Source organism: Balaenoptera physalus (assembly GCF_965194825.1).
Source record: "Balaenoptera physalus genome assembly, chromosome: 12".
NCBI lineage: Eukaryota > Metazoa > Chordata > Mammalia > Artiodactyla > Balaenopteridae > Balaenoptera > Balaenoptera physalus.
The window spans coordinates 39411685-39428395 of NC_138897.1; the positions used below are offsets into that span (position 1 = coordinate 39411685).

The 16711-nt window shown below is 34.7% G+C and overlaps 1 protein-coding gene across 8 annotated transcripts in view; it reads right to left on the reverse strand.

Annotated features, from left to right (window-relative positions):
* Positions 1 to 16711, reverse strand: part of PIK3C3 (phosphatidylinositol 3-kinase catalytic subunit type 3) — a 161681-nt gene that overhangs the window by 20787 nt on the left and 124183 nt on the right. For 7 of the 8 annotated variants that reach the window (XR_014251495.1, XM_082416000.1, XM_082416003.1 and 4 more), the window contains exon 21: positions 16542 to 16616. Coding sequence is in view for 7 of the 8 variants with exons in the window: in XM_082416000.1 (XP_082272126.1) it covers positions 16542 to 16616 (75 nt within the window). In the remaining variant the exon portion in view is untranslated. Of the gene's footprint in view, positions 1 to 94; positions 305 to 16541; positions 16617 to 16711 lie in introns of those variants that run through there. The other variant, XM_082416005.1, reaches the window with a different exon arrangement.

Sequence of the window (16711 nt, forward strand, 5' to 3'; positions counted from 1 at the left end):
AACTATATATGAACACAACATAGGAGCACCTCAATACACAAGGCAACTGCTAACAGCTGTAAAAGAGGAAATCGACAGTAGCACAATAATAGTGGGGGACTTTAACACCTCACTCACACCAGTGGACAGATCACCCAAAACGAAAATAAATAAGGAAACAGAAGCTTTAAATGACACCATACACCAGATAGATTTAATTGATATTTATAGGGCATTCCATCCAAAAACAGCAGATAACACTTTCTTCTCAAGTGTGCATGGAACATTCTCCAGGATAGATCACATCTTGGGTCACAAATCAAGCCTTGGGAAATGTAAGAAATTGAAATCATATCAAGCATCTTTTCTGACCACAACGCTATGAGATTAGAAATGAATTACAGGGAAAAAAACATAAAAAAAAACAAACACATGGAGGCTAAACAATACGTTACTAAATAACCAAGAGATCATTGAAGAAATCAAAGAGGAAATCAAAAAATACCTGGAGACAAATAACAATGAAAACACGACGATCCAAGACCTATGGGATGCAGCAAAAGCAGTTCTAAGAGGGAAGTTTATAGCTATACAAGCCTACCTCAGTAAACAAGAAAAATCTCAAATAAACAATCTAAACTTACACCTAAAGGAACCAGAGAAAGAAGAACAAACAAAATCCAAAGTTAGCAGAAGGAAAGAAATCATAAAGATCACAGCAGAAACAAATGAAATATAAACACATAGAAAAGAACATAGAAATAGAAAAGAACACAATAGCAAAGATCAATTAAACTAAAAGCTGGTTGTTTGAGAAGGTAAACAAAATTGATAAACCATTAGCCAGACTCATCAAGAAAAAGAGGGAGAGGACTCAAATCAATAAAATTAGAAATGAAAAAGGAGAAGTTACAACAGACACCGCAGAAATACAAAGCATCCTAAGAGACTACTACAAGCAACTCTATGCCAATAAAATGGACAACCTGGAAGAAATGGACAAATTCTTAGAAAGGTATACCCTTCCAAGACTGAACCAGGAAGAAACAGAAAATATGAAGAGACCAATCAGAAGTAATGAAATTGAAACTGTGATTAAAAATCTTCCAACAAACAAAAGTCCAGGACCAGATGGCTTCACAGGCGAATTCTATCAAACATTTAGAGAAGAGCTAACACCCATCCTTCTTAAACTCTTCCAAAAAACTGCAGAGGAAGGAACACTCCCAAACTCATTCTATGAGGCCACCATCACCCTGATACCAAAACCAGACAAAGATACTAATAAAAAAGAAAATTACAGACCAATATCACTGATGAATATAGATGCAAAAATACTCAACAAAATACTAGCAAACAGAATCCAACAACACATTAAAAGGATCATACACCATGATCAAGTGGGATTTATCCAGGTATGCAAGGATTCTTCAATATACGTAAATCAAACAATGTGATATACCATATCCACAAATTGAAGAATAAAAACCATATGATCATCTCAATAGATGCAGAAAAAGCTTTTGACAAAATTCAACACCCATTTATCATAAAAACTCTCCAGAAAGTGGGCATAGAGGGAACCTACCTCAACATAATAAAGGCCATATACGACAAACCCACAGCAAACATCATTCTCAATGGTGAAAAAGTGAAACCATTTCCTCTAAGATTAGGAACCAGACAAGGATGTCCACTCTCACCACTATTATTCAACATAGTTTTGGAAGTCCTAGCCATGGCAATCAGAGAAGAAAAAGAAATAAAAGGAATACAAATTGGAAAAGAAGAAGTAAAACTGTCACTGTTTGCAGATGACATGATACTATACATAGAGAATCCTAAAAATGCCACCAGGAAACTACTACAGCTAATCAACGAATTTGGTAAAGTTGCAGGATACAAGATTAATGCACAGAAATCTCTTGCATTCCTATACAGTCATGATGAAAAATCTGAAAGAGAAATTATGGAAACACTCCCATTTACCATTGCAACTAAGAGAATAAAATACCTAGGTATAAACCTACCTAGGGAGACAAAAGACCTGTATGCAGATAACTATAAGACACTGATGAAAGAAATTAAAGATGATACCAACAGATGGAGAGATATACCATGTTCTTGGATTGGAAGAATCAATATTGTGAAAATGACTATACTACCCAAAGCAATCTACAGATTCAGTGCAATCCCTATCAAATTACCAATGGCATTTTGTACGGAACTAGAACAAATCATCTTAAAATTTGTATGGAGACACAAATGACCCCGAATAGCCAAAGCAGTCTTGTGGGAAAAAATCGGAGCTGGAGGAATCCGACTCCCTGACTTCAGACTATAGTACAAAGCTACAGTAATCAAGACAATATGGTACTGGTACAAAAACAGAAAGATAGATCAATGGAACAAGATAGAAAGCCCAGAGATGAACCCACGTACCTATGGCCAACTAATGTATGACAAAGGAGGCAAGGATATATAATGGAGAAAAGACAGCCTCTTCAATAAGTGGTGCTGGGAAAAATGGACATCTACATGTAAAAGAATGAAATTAGAGGGGCTTCCCTGGTGGCGGAGTGGTTGAGAATCTGCCTGCCAATGCAGGGGACACGGGTTCGAACCCTGGTCCGGGAAGATCCCACATGCCGCGGAGCAACTAAGCCTGTGTGCCACAACTACTGAGCCTGCACTCTAGAGCCTGTGAGCCGCAACTAGTGAAGCCCATGCACCTAGAGCCCGTGCTCCTCAACGAGAAGCCACTGCAATGAGAAGCCCACGCACCGAAACGAAGAGTAGCCCCTTCTCGCCACAACTAGAGAAAGCCTGCTCGCAGCAACGAAGACCCAACACAGCCAAAAATAAATAAATTAAATAAATAAATTAAAAAAAAGAACGAAATTAGAACACTCCCTAACACCATACATAAAAATAAACTCAAAATGGATTAGAGACCTAAATGTAAGGCCAGACATTATAAAACTCTTAGAGGAAAACATAGGAAGAACACTCTTTGACATAAATCACAGCAAGATCTTTTTTGATCCATCTCCTAGAGTGATGGAAATAAAAACAAAACTAAACAAATGGGACCTAATGAAACTTCAAAGCTTTTGCACAGCAAAGGAAACCATAAACAAGACGAAAAGACATCCCTCAGAATGGGAGAAAATATTTGCACATGAATCAACAGACAAAGGATTAATCTCCAAAGTATATAAACAGCTCATGCAGCTCAATATTAGAAAAACAAACAACCCAATCCAAAAATGGGCAGAAGACCTAAATAGACCTTTCTCCAAAGAAGACATACATATGGCCAAGAAGCATATGAAAAGCTACTCAACATCACTAATTATTAGAGAAATGCAAATCAAAACTACAATGAGGTATCATCTCACACCAGTTAGAATGGGCATCATCAGAAAATCTACAAACAGCAAATGCTGGAGAGGGTGTGGAGAAAAGGGAACCCTCTTGCATTGTTGGTGGGAATGTAAATTGATACAGCCACTATGGAGAACAGTATGGAGGTTCCTTAAAAAACTAAAAATAGAATTACCATATGATCCAGCAATCCCACTACTGGGCATATACCCAGAGAAAACCATAATTCAAAAAGACATATGCACCCCAATGTTCATTGCAGCCCTATTTACAATAGCCAGGTCATGGAAGCAACCTAAATGCCCATCGACAGACGAATGGATAAAGAAGCTGTTGTACATATATACAATGGAATATTACTCAGCCATAAAAAGGAACGAAATTGAGTCATTTGTTGAGACGTGGATGGATCTAGAGACTGTCATACAGAGTGAAGTAAGTCAGAAAGAGAAAAACAAATATCGTATATTAACGCATATATGTGGAACCTAGAAAAATAGTACAGATGAACCGGTTTGCAGGGCAGAAATTGAGACACAGATGTAGAGAACAAACGTATGGACACCAAGGGGGGAAAGCGGCGGGGTGGTGGGGGTGGTGGTGTGATGAATTGGGCGATTGGGATTGACATGTAGACACTGATGTGTATAAAATTGATGACTAATAAGGACCTGCTGTATAAAAAAATAAAATAAAATAAAATTTGAAAATTAAAAAAAAAAGCTTTTGCTTATACACACAAGTTATTTTTTTCCTTAGAATTTGAATCTCTAAAACATTATGGTGATGATTATTATATAACAACCCCAAATAGTTAAAAGCCTTCCTAAAGTGGCTTATCATAATTCTTTCACATATTTTAGTGAGGGAATTTATTTAAAAAATATCTTAATAATAAAATCAAGTATTCAGTTGTTATAAATGAGATCAAGATAGGCTGATAAGTTACAACAAATATATTTTTTCTGTGTAATGCATTTGCATTTATAGATATGAATTAAAATAGCCATTACCTTATTAGAACTTAAGAGAGAAATATGAAATGAGGTTTATTTTCTTAACGTTCAGAAATTATTTTCTTATTATAACTATAGGAGCATTATTTCAACGTTATCCCAAACGAATTGTTCAGTACTTTCACTGATGTAGTAGCTATGTGCTTGAAATATCTTGCAAAAATTCTTGTTAACAACTCTCTTACTTTTGCTCCTTTTACTTATTTTCATCCAATAAAGCAATGTGAACCAATTAAAAAAAAAAAAAGAAATGAATTCATTTAAAAAGCCAACTCAAAATTTCCCTAGTGCAACCTGTCCACTCTCATTTATCTCGTAATGCATTCTGACCTGTTTTATGTGGAAACCTATCCTCCATCATTTTGGGGGAAGCTTCGATTTCTTTCCCTCAATGGCACAAGCCATTGTTCTTGAGGTGCATGTATTGAGTTTTTACACACTTTTGCCATCTTGCAAAATATTTTTTGATAGTGACTCTATCCAGTTAAAATGCTAAGCCATACCCTTCTGTCTACGCATTTCTCTGAGCATTAACACTGTTATCTGTGAACTTTATACACCATCATTAGGTCACTGTTGGAAACATAAACAAAGATGGGCATGGAACTGACTCTAGTTGCTGTAACAAAGTCCCAGGTAACAGTAATGCCCTGGCAGGCACTCCGAGTCAGGAGCATAATGGCCCTTTATTAAAACACCTTCACATCTCACTTGATCAGGTATGTGATCCTGATAAAGTTGCTTAACCTTTCTAAGGCTCACTTTCTAAACTACAAAACAGGTTAATACTGATAATTACCTTCTATGGAAGAATTAGAAGAGATAATATAGCTAATACTTAACACAGTACTTGATAGACAGTAATCACTCTAAATTTTAAATACTGAAATTTGTTCAAAAATAAATATTAATACATTTTAAACATGTTTAAAATGTCCCTGATACCTGAGATCACAACTGCCAAAAATTAGTAAAATTAAATATTAAAGAGATAAGCAATCTTATTTTCTGCAACTTCTTCGGGCATCTTTCTTAACAAAGAAAAACTAAATAATACATTAAACTGGAAACGTTATAAAACTCTGAAAATGAGAAAGAACTTCAAATGTGCCAAGGCTGGGTAATAAAAAGTCCAAGTTTTAGGCAACAATAATATTAAATTTAAGTAAAATTCAAGATAGATACTGGCACTATTTTCCCAAAACAGTAAAGAAAACTATATTGCAAATTATCTGGAGCTGACAGAAGGTGTACTAAATTTGGGACATGGAATTCATATACAAAGAGAAACTACAGCTTACAAATGAGTGCTCATAATGACAACTAACCAGAGATTTAAACATTATCATCACCTGGCTGTAGAAAAAGTAGCCATTGTCCAGGAGAAAGAAATTTTCCTCTACCCTCCTAGGTTCTCTGGCTGGTCTAAGAATTAAATTGACATGAGACAGATTAAGAGAAAATCAAACCAAAGTTTAATAACATGTAAACATGAAAGAGACCCAGAAAAACCAAGTAACTTGCCAAAATGGCTGAAACCCTCACCCTAAATACCATCTTCACCTAAAGACAAAGGAGGATGTTGGGGTAGGAGTTGGGACTTCAAACGTGAGGAAGGCATGGAGATGGAAAAGCAAACGTTTGGGAAACAAATGTTTGCTAGGCCTTGCAGAGACAATGGGACACAGAGTGGACTCTAAATCTCCAAGAGTTTCACCCACCACACCTAGCCTGTATTCTTTGCAGATATTCCTGGTGATAGCTCTATTCCTGTTATAGGCCCTCTATCTAAATTCTTCAGGCAGTTAGGGGCAAGGTCAAAGGTGCTTCCAGAGGCTTTTTGGCCTTGATTGTTTTCAGCTTGAAACTGCATGCCAGAAACATTTGGGGGTAGCAAATTTTGTTCCCCTGCACCATCATCAATGTAACTATTGCACTGAATACCAGTTTTCCATTTATTGAAATTATATTTTTTTTTAAAGATATACCAGGTTTAAAATATTCTGTTCAAACTGGAAAATTGGTTATTAAAGTCTTATAGGGGAGCAAAACTTGCCACCCTAAAATGTCTTTCTGGCATGAAAATTATTTTTGAGCTGAAACCAATCAAGGCCCAAAAGACGAAACTTGACCTTCCCCCAGCTACCTAAAAAAATGTCAGTAGAGGATCTGTTCCAGGAAGGGACCTATCACCATAGATTTATTATAGTATGAACTATGTATGCAGACAGGGAGGAACTTAGCGAAGTTTGTTAAAAATTCCTTTGTGTCCTATTGTCTTTGCATGGCCTAGCAAACATTTACCAAACATTTGCTTTTCTATCTCCTTGTCAATTGCCTCTCCTGCTCTGAGGTCCCAAACCACTATCCCCAACATCCTCCTTAGTCTTTAGCTAAAGATGGTATTTAAGGTGAGGGTTTCAGCCATTTTGGTGAGTTATTCACAGTTTTTCTGGGTCTCTCCCATATACACGTTAGTAAACTTTAGTTTTTCTCCTGTTAATCTGTCAATAATCTCATGTCAATTTAGTTCTTAGACCAGCCAGAAGAAACTAGAAGGGTAGAGGAAAATTTCTTCCTCCCCAATAGTCTCTTAAGAATTTTTTTAAATGGATATATCTGGATATATCTAGTATAGTAAATGACAAATGGTGGAGGTGAAATGAGAAGGAATTCTAATTAGATATAGATAGCAAGGAGCCTGTGGAGAATTGAAAAGTGGTTTTGTCTCCCCACCCCAAAAAACAAAGGCAGTAACAGGTTAGCTAAAAGTTTCCTCTAGCTCGCACTAGGGCTACCTAAATCAGCATGCGTTTGGTAAGCAGTTATTAATGAGGCTCCTACCCCACCTATTTCTATCAAAACACTTTAGCTGAGGTGTATATTGAAATTATTTGTTCACTCCTCTTTCTCCCCAACACTAAACTTTTAATGAACCATTAAGAGTCTTATAATCAAGACTTATAATCAAGAACCTTGTTCAATTTATTTTTGTTATAGTCCTGAAAGCTAGGATAATGTCTAGCATACAGGAGCATGCAATGTGGCTATTCTGCATTTATTTAACCAATGACATCTCAATTTCACCTTTACAGCTTAGACAACTTTTAATAACATTATTGATGTGAGAAATTTTCTTCTAGAAACCTGATAGTTCTTATAGATGTTGTCATGTTTTAAAATTTTTGTGTCTTCATTTCTGTGAAGATCTAGAATGAAATTAATAAAGGCTGAGTCTGGATCATCTGGATGCTTGCTATCTTACTACTTAATACTGTCCTGTGATTTCAGTGTTTTTGACTGGGTTGGTGTCAAACAGCAAAGCTACTTTAATTGTTGCAGGCTAATACTAACAGAAGCACAGTACCTTGAAAATTACATTACAGCATCAGGAATAAATGGAGGTTATGAAGCAGTTCAAGTAGAGGAAAGTAATGTAAGAATATTAGCATGGGACAGGACATTAACAGCACTCTGAATTGAAACTCACACTATATTATCTATACCATATTCACACTAGCAAGTGGCAATTTAGTTTCAGTATTCCTTTGTCACATTAATATTGTTAGGTTAACTTTTGCTAGTTTGTAACACTATTTAACTTATAAATCTGTATTTTACAGTTATGTATGAGTAGATGCATAGTAAGTTAAGATCAGGTTTTATGTTGTACATATTTAAGATTATAAAATGTAATATGTCAACACAGGGGGTTTCATTTCTGTTTAAAACAGTCCTACGTATTACTCTTGATTGAAAAACACGTTTTCAGAATTCCAAAATGCACTTCAGGGTCTCTAAACACAATGAAACCAGTAGTTTTGGAAGTTCACAGACTTCACCAATTTCCCAAGGGAAGTCCAAGATTCCCCAAAGACGAGAAATCAGTTTTGGAATAAGTAATTTGAAAATTTGGTACTTACTGGGAAAGCACCATCTCCTAATCTCTTAAGGTTCAAGGGAGGATGCTATCATTGAATTTTTCATGATTTGGTGAAAAGTTCATGATCAACTTCTGTTAAAGGTTTCACTGCCTTCAGCTAAACACGTATCCTCTGTTCAACTAAGCTAATAAGCACTTCATTTTCTGCTTTATTTTCATCCTGGACTTCCCACTTATTATCTACCTTGTTAGACAAATACCATTCTACCCTTCAGGAGGTTAAGAAATTAGAAGCTTACAATATCGTAGGTACAGATAAACCTTTCTTAGTTTTATTTATTTAAATAATGTTTTATTATCAATGTATTTCCTACTGATACCCACCACCTGAGCAGAGAACCTATTTGACCAATCTTTGATTCAAAACTGCTACCCTTAATAAATCATGTATCAAATGGTATCACACGGAGTTTATTTAATGGGCTTGGTGCTTTTTAATAGGAAACCTCGCCCCAGTAGTCAAGGGGCAAAGTGTACATAAAACAAACTTAATGTTGACTGTAACTACCTTCTTTTGTCCCTGCCTTGCAATATAAAGGGAATAAGAGGTGTTAATTAAATTTTCCTGTTATTTGCATAAGTGACATGAATGTATTTTTAAAATTGTAGTTGAAGACATTTGTAGTTCTTGGATTAAAGAGACTAGATACTGCCAAAATTAATAGTATTTAGTGGTAGAGTTTCTTTTTTTTTTGATTTACCTTTTGTCTATTTAATAATTAAATGCAACCAATCTCAAAACTGTACTTATTCCATTTTTTACACTGCTGCTTATTCCTTCTACTTGACTCTCTCCTGTAATCTCTCCTATAATCCAGACTCTAATTTTTTGAAAATCCCACACAATTCCAAAATTCAAAAATTCTTCCCTGCCACTCTACTCCCCAGTAAGTTTCCCACTCTCAATTTCTTTTGTATATAACCTGACATTTTATTTTTTTCTCCAAAATGCCTTTCTTACATGAATGTTATATCTTTCCTGTTGCCCTACCACAAAACCTAGAAAAAAAGAAGGCTGTGAATAACTATTTATTGATACAATGGAACTTATATTTTAGAATTAAAAATGCTCCCTACACCTACACTCCCACTGCTCCCAACACTTATTACTTAAACCCTTATGATATACTTGGTTAGAGGTATTTTCATTTATAGTTAAAAAGTATAGTAATGAGGAAATATTTTTCAAAACTAGTTTTTGAGTAACAAAGTACAATAAGTCATGCATAAGTACAGATTAGCATAGACATTCCAATCACCTGCTAAATGTTTCACATAATTTATTATCACTTCACATTCAATGGTTAAGATGGCTTCTTATAAACAGGGATAACATTAAGCTAACTAATGAAAAGGGGGCAAAACCATGTCCACTTAGTATCTCTGATTATATAGTCTATTTCCATTCAAGAAAAACGAATATTTAACTGTTATATATTTTCATTTTTCCTACAGTCATTAAAACAAAGTTTTTTTCCCTGAAACACTCTTTTCTTCTAGAGAACTGTTTTAATGTCTGAAGCAGAACAGTAATTAACCCTTTGAAGATGAAAAACAATGGCCTTCAAAAAGCAATTCTAAAAGATCATGGTCTCAGGACCCTTTATACTCTTACAAATTATTCAGGACCCCAAAAAAGCCTTAGTTGGACTACCTATATTGATATTTACTACATTTGAAATTGAAACTGAGACATTTTAAAAATATTAATTAGCTTAAAAATAACAATTCAATAACGTTTTAACATAAATTTGATTTCTATTAATAATAACTACTTTCCAAAACAAAATATAATTAATGAGAAGAATGGCACTGCCTTACATTTTGCACATCTTTTTAATGTCTGGCTTAATAGGAGAAGCTGGATTCTCATACTGGTTTCTTCTTTCAATCTATTATGATATATTGTTTTGATTGAAGTGAAAGAACCAAGCCTCTAAATAGAAATGGATTTTAAAAGGGGAGAAGAATCTTAATAACCTTTTCAGAGAATTACTGATAGTTTTCTTTGCTATTAAAACAAATTCTCAGGCCCTACCATACCTACTAAATCAAAAACTCTGAGCCTGGGGCCCAGCAATCTGTATTTTAACTGGCTCTCTTGATTCTAATATACTCAGAAGCTTGAGGACTTCTGATCTACCTTATACTGACTAATACAACTCTCAGCCTCAGTCAGGTCATCGTGGAGTGGACAGTGGCAAGATGAATCACCTAAATGAATTAAAACTCATATTCAGACTAATGGTTATAGTTTCCTTGTGCTGTTCAACATCATTACCTTAAAATTTGACACTTTTTTTTGTTCTGGGATTACTATAAAAATAACTTTTTAATATTTTAGTTTATGAAGTTTTGAATGCTTTAAAATACATTAAAATGTAACCTCCCCCCAAATTATTCATTTCGAAGCAAAACAGTGTCTACCCAGCATTAAGGAATATATCATCTGATAAAACTTACATTAAAAAATTTACTATCCTAATCTACAGTTTTACTTCAGTGACTGAATTAAGCTTTGCCATATAAAAGGTAATCCGAAAGGAAGTAGATTCATTTCCCTCCATAATCTGACATCAAATTTCTCTAACCAGCCTATATATTACCTGCAAAGGCATGGCTTATTTCAGCTTCTGGATATTTTACTGGAATGTGTGCTTTTCTCCATTTGTATCCCATACAAATCCAACACATTCTTCATGACCCAGTCTAAGTTACTCTATCCATAAAGTAATTTGCACCTCCTTAGGTAAAAAAAGTATAGCCCTTTATCATTTTTTATTACCTCTAATGAGAAGATACAATGTTCTTCTCAAACAAACTTAAAAAAAAAAAAAAGCAGCCTCTACAAAAATTAACATTTTCCTTATGATAGGTTTCAGTTAACATACAGACTGACTTCCTGATACTAAATATTTAAGAAACTTTCAAAAGATCAGATTTTAAATAATGTTAAAAAGAAAATTATTCACATGAAGACAAGTCCTCATTATTTCAACATCTAAAGTAATGATCGGGCTTCCCTGGTGGTGCAGTGGTTGAGAATCTGCCTGCTAATGCAGGGGACACGGGTTCGAGCCCTGGTCTGGGAGGATCCCGCATGCCGCGGAGCAGCTAGGCCCGTGAGCCACAAATACTGAGCCTGCACGTCTGGAGCCTGTGCTCCGCAACAAGAGAGGCCACGATAGTGAGAGGCCCACGCACCGCGATGAAGGGTGGCCCCCGCTTGCCGCAACTGGAGGAAGCCCTCGCACAGAAACGAAGACCCAACACAGCCATAATAAATAAATAAAAAATAATTAAAGGTGCTAATAATTAAAAAAAAAAAAAAGCCAGACCCTTAGCTCTTAAAAAAAATAAATAAATAAATAAAAAATAAAGTAATGATCAATAAAGACTAAAAAAGTACTTATGGATAAAAAGGGAAGGTCTTATGTGCTTGGCTCTCTTTTGCATATATCAACTGAGAAATACAAATCAAACTGGTAAATAATAGTATATCCACAATCTATAGTAAAAATAAGTTTTGACAGTAAACAGATTTTTCTGAAACCCTGAGGATAGATTAAAATGACATGAAAAAACTAGTTCATTTACTTATTTTCAAAGCATTTACTAGGTGCCTACTATGCACAGAGCTTTTTATACTCCTTTCTCTCATGTTCCAGAGAATAAACAAGCACATATACTAAAATAATGAGCCACTCAAAAGAGATTTTAGAGGGCAGTAACTTACAGGAGTTTGGATTTTAGGGTGGAAAAAGTTTTTGAGATATATTATTTTCTTATCTCTAAAATTATGATTACAAATAACAGGTATATAAGCTAAATGAGGAAGGCATTCTTATTTCCTGGGGGTGAAATAAACAAACAAAACCATAATAGTTAGCCCACAAGGAATGTTTACTATGTGCTCAGCACAATACAAAATTCTACCATATTAAATCATTCAACCCTCACACCAGTAGAGAGATTCTATTATTATTTATGCATTGAGAAGAAGAGACTGAGACACAGATATATTAGATAACTTGATCGGTCATACAATGGTGGAGCGGCAATTTAAACACAAAGAATTTGACTTTAGAGCTTGACATATTAACTCCTATGTGAGATTGTTCCCCAGAATTAAAGAAAGGGAAGTGAATCAACTGTACAAAAAATTAAAGAATGATAAGATCAGGATAGGAGATGTATTGAAAGCAATGTGCAATTAGGATAAAAATGACTATTTTTCTTTCCTCTGAGCTTTCTGACAAAAGGCTCAAAGGATATTACTCTGAAGTGCCACCACAGACAAAAAAGCTACCACTCCTCTCACTATATAAATGGATAAGCCCAGGTTAACAAGGTCATCTTTAGGACCTACAAAAAACTTTCCATTTACTACAGATACCCAGTTCCTACTTCTCTTTTGTGAATGTTTTTCAGTTATTTACATATTAATTTTATATGTTACTTATATCATAAAGTCTGTATACCATAAACAAACAGCACGTTTTTCAATTATACTGGTCCTTTTTTTCCCCCTCAAATTCTCAAAAATAAAAACAAAATTTTTTCCAAAGAGTTGAGATAAACTCAAGTCTAATTTCATTTGAGCCCTGCCACAATTGAATTACCCTGAATAAACTTCTTAAAGCTTCCTCAAAGGACAGCAACTATGAAAAAAATTCACTTTTTTTCCAATCCTGTATCACAGCTTAAATTTTGTAGTTTCTTGCCAAAATAATATATTAATGCATTAATAAGTGAAATATCATTCACCCCAAATATGTTTGTAGAAAACCATAACATTGACAAAGGAATTTCCAGACTTTTACATTTGTGGTAGATACACAACGCCCTCTGGTGCACAAGTTGAGGAAACTTCAACCAAGTTAAAAATATCCACAACCAATTAAAGCATGGGCAAAAAATTTCTGGGAAATCTGAAATTGAGACTTATATTTTGCATTTTTGTACATTATCATTGTACAGATTTTGAAATTCTCTATAAGAGATGAAACATTTTCCTCCACACATTCCGGAAGTTCTTAGTCTGACCCTTTTCTGTCTCATCTATATTTACAGGTGGAACAGTGTGTATTTAGGGTGAATCCCCAAAAGACCACAGTGAAATGAAATCTGGGTGTCTCCTTCCTCTCTGTTCCATCTCTCATACCAGGGAACTGGGCACTGACAAATCAGTAGTACTCTGATTACAATTCCAAACCATCTAAACCTGCCCAAGAAAAACAAACACACACACACACACACACACACACACACACACACACACAAACCTGCCCAAGCTGGAAAATGAGAATAGAAGACAAAAGGTCTTTTATTTTGAAGAATGGGAGAAATACTATTTATCATTAATAAAAGCTCCATCAACACTGAGAGACTGTAGAGTTATATAAGAGAATCTAAAGTTCTAAGTTTTTTAATATGTTATGGTCTGTGTTGAAGGCACAATGGATCCAAAATATACAATGGAAGATGCTTCATAATATTCAAGGCATTTTTAAGTACAAGCATTGAAATCTATTTCCTGCAATGAAACACCTTCAAAATTCATTTTAAATATGTAATAGTTGTCTAAACTATACAAAGTCTAATTATAACATATGTAATTAATATAACTTGAAACTGCTTTGCAATATGGACTGTTAGTAAAAAATGAGTAGACACACAAACATTTTAAAATAAATCATTATAAATTTCTAGAAGTTGAGGAATGTATTATATACTTCCATTTGTCTTGACATAATCGGTCTTTCCTTATACAATCCAATTTCATTCAAACTAAATCCAAAAATTTAAAACATTTATCCTAGTGAGGAAGAGTTAAAATGCTTGTTGTATGATATAAGTGGATGAAATTATTAAAGAGCAGTTAAGAAGAAATAACTCAAAGAAATGCTGTTTTAAAAGAAAGAGAATGTGCCTCTTATCTAGCACATTTTAAGGTAAGCTTAAAACAAAATTTAGAGCACCCTCTAGTGGAAAACTGGTGACAAGAAGCTTAAAACCTGTTTTTGAAATTTTACAATTCAATTTCCACACAAGTATCTATGACCTGGGCCAAAAAAGTATATTAGGTAGACCTTTCTTTCCAAATCTTACTCTTAAAGTATCCCCATCAATACACACAGACACACACAAGACAGAGCAGTTCTCAAAGTCCAACAGAAAACGGTCTATTATTTATTAATTTCCAAAAGAAGAGACAAGTAAGATCTGTGAATATAACATTACAGATGTAATGCTACTCTATACATTAAAGAATTCCACTGTGGTTATAAAATGATTACAATATAAAAACAAATGGAATTATTTTGGTAGTTTGATTCTTGTGGTTAAAAGATTCAACTGAAAAAGAGAGCTAAGAAAACAACACAGGAAAACTTTTTCCAAATTATAATTTTTTCCAAACACAGCATAACGTTTTATAAATATCCTTTGCTAAATTAGTAAATTTGGCAAGAACCTCCAATGCAATCTGATTATACTGCTTCAGGCTTTGGTAATTAAAGGGACTGCCTGGCGTAGATACAGACATGGTTCCCACATGCAAATTTTACCAGATTATTTTTCACACCAATAATTTAAAACTGAATATATGAAATTCCAGACTACATGAATTAACATGGTTACTATATTAATAATTAGTCAGGCTACACTCAATATATTATGTTAAATTTTTGGTATCAAAATTTGGAGGAATACTAACAAACTACATAATGTCCTTACCTGAGAGACTATTTTAAGGGTACTTTAAAATCTATTTTTTGAAGGGCTGAAGAAACTTGGATTATTTGGCATATGGAAGAAAAGGCTACATAGAAGAACAGAAATATTTATTCATTAATTCAACAATGATTTATCAAACATTTTAGCTAGGCATTGTTCAAGGCTCTGGAGGCACGGTGGCAAAGTGCATGGACAAGGTCCCTGCGCTCATGGAACCTACATCCGGAATGGCAGAGGGTGATGATTAAGAAGTCAACAAGCTCCATGAGGGCTAGGATTGCTGTCCTGTTTATTTTGGTATCCCTAGCACCTAGAACAATACCTAAAATATAGTAGGTGCTCAATAAATATTTGTTGAATTATATTAAAAAAAGATACCTTCAGCTAGTGATAAGTGCTATAAAGAAAACAAAACAGAATAATAAATAGAGAGTAATGGAGAGGAGTGGGGTGGCAGGTATATAAATATTATTTGACTGGAGAGTTAGAAAAGACTACTCTAAAAAGATGCCATTCAATCTTAGACTTACTAACCAAAGTCTTGAAAGATCTGAGAGAAGAGCTTCCCAGGAAGAAGAAACAACAAGGACACTTGCCCAAGACAGGAGTGATTTTACATTCAGACATTCAAACCTGTTAGTGTAGGCAAGCCACAATGGCTACAGTAAAGAGTTCAGATTTTAATCATACAGTTTGGGCAAAAGATATTGGTGGTTTCAAATGGGATCAAAGCAGTAGAAATGAAGAGGGGGTAACTTTATGATTTATTTTGGTGAGCAGTAGATACAATTTGATAATAGATTCGATATGTAAGATGAAGTCAATAGTGCAATTAAAAATGACTCCCAAGTCTGGGGCGTAAACAACTGAGTAGGTGATGTTACTATTTATTAAGATGGGGAAACCAAGTGAGGAGCAGCTTATCAGGCAGGTAGCGGAGGAAGAAAACAACTTTTATGACTAGCTGTATATTTAGGATTTCAAGTAAACAGCTAATGAAATGGACTGAAATAGAGTAAGTTTGGAAGTTGCACAGAGAGGGTGTTTAAAGCCATGGGGCCAAGGAGTTATTAGGAAGAAGGAGGATGAGAATGATTATTCCACATAACTCCAAGGGGAAAAGGTAAAGAATTAAAGATAGAAGTTAATGTGAGTTCAGTGTTGTTTGATAAGAGAAAGAACATTTAAACATTCTAACTAGAGCTGTACAGTAAGAGATTGGACTGCTTGCAAACATTATGGGCTTCCCACTAAAGGAGGCATTTCAAGAAATAAGGACTAGATGACCATCTGTAGGATTTCTACTAAAGCAGTTCTTATAAGGGATGGGAGATTCCCTTACATGTCCTTCCAAGGTACCATATAAAGGGACTTCAATTTAAATTCACTTATGCAATTTATTTTCTTACGAAGTAGATTCCAGGGCAAAAATCACTGGCATATAAAATGTATATCTGCTACTAGCCATTATTTGTTACCTGTTTTTGTCAGCAAAAGGTTATCCAGGTGCCTGTCTCCAACTCCAAGAATATATGTAATCACGCAATATCCAGCTGCAATAACAGTTCAAAAACAAAAGACAAAAGAATTGTGAAAAACACATGCAAACCAGGTAATAAATACAACTGAATACAACAGCAGTTTGTGC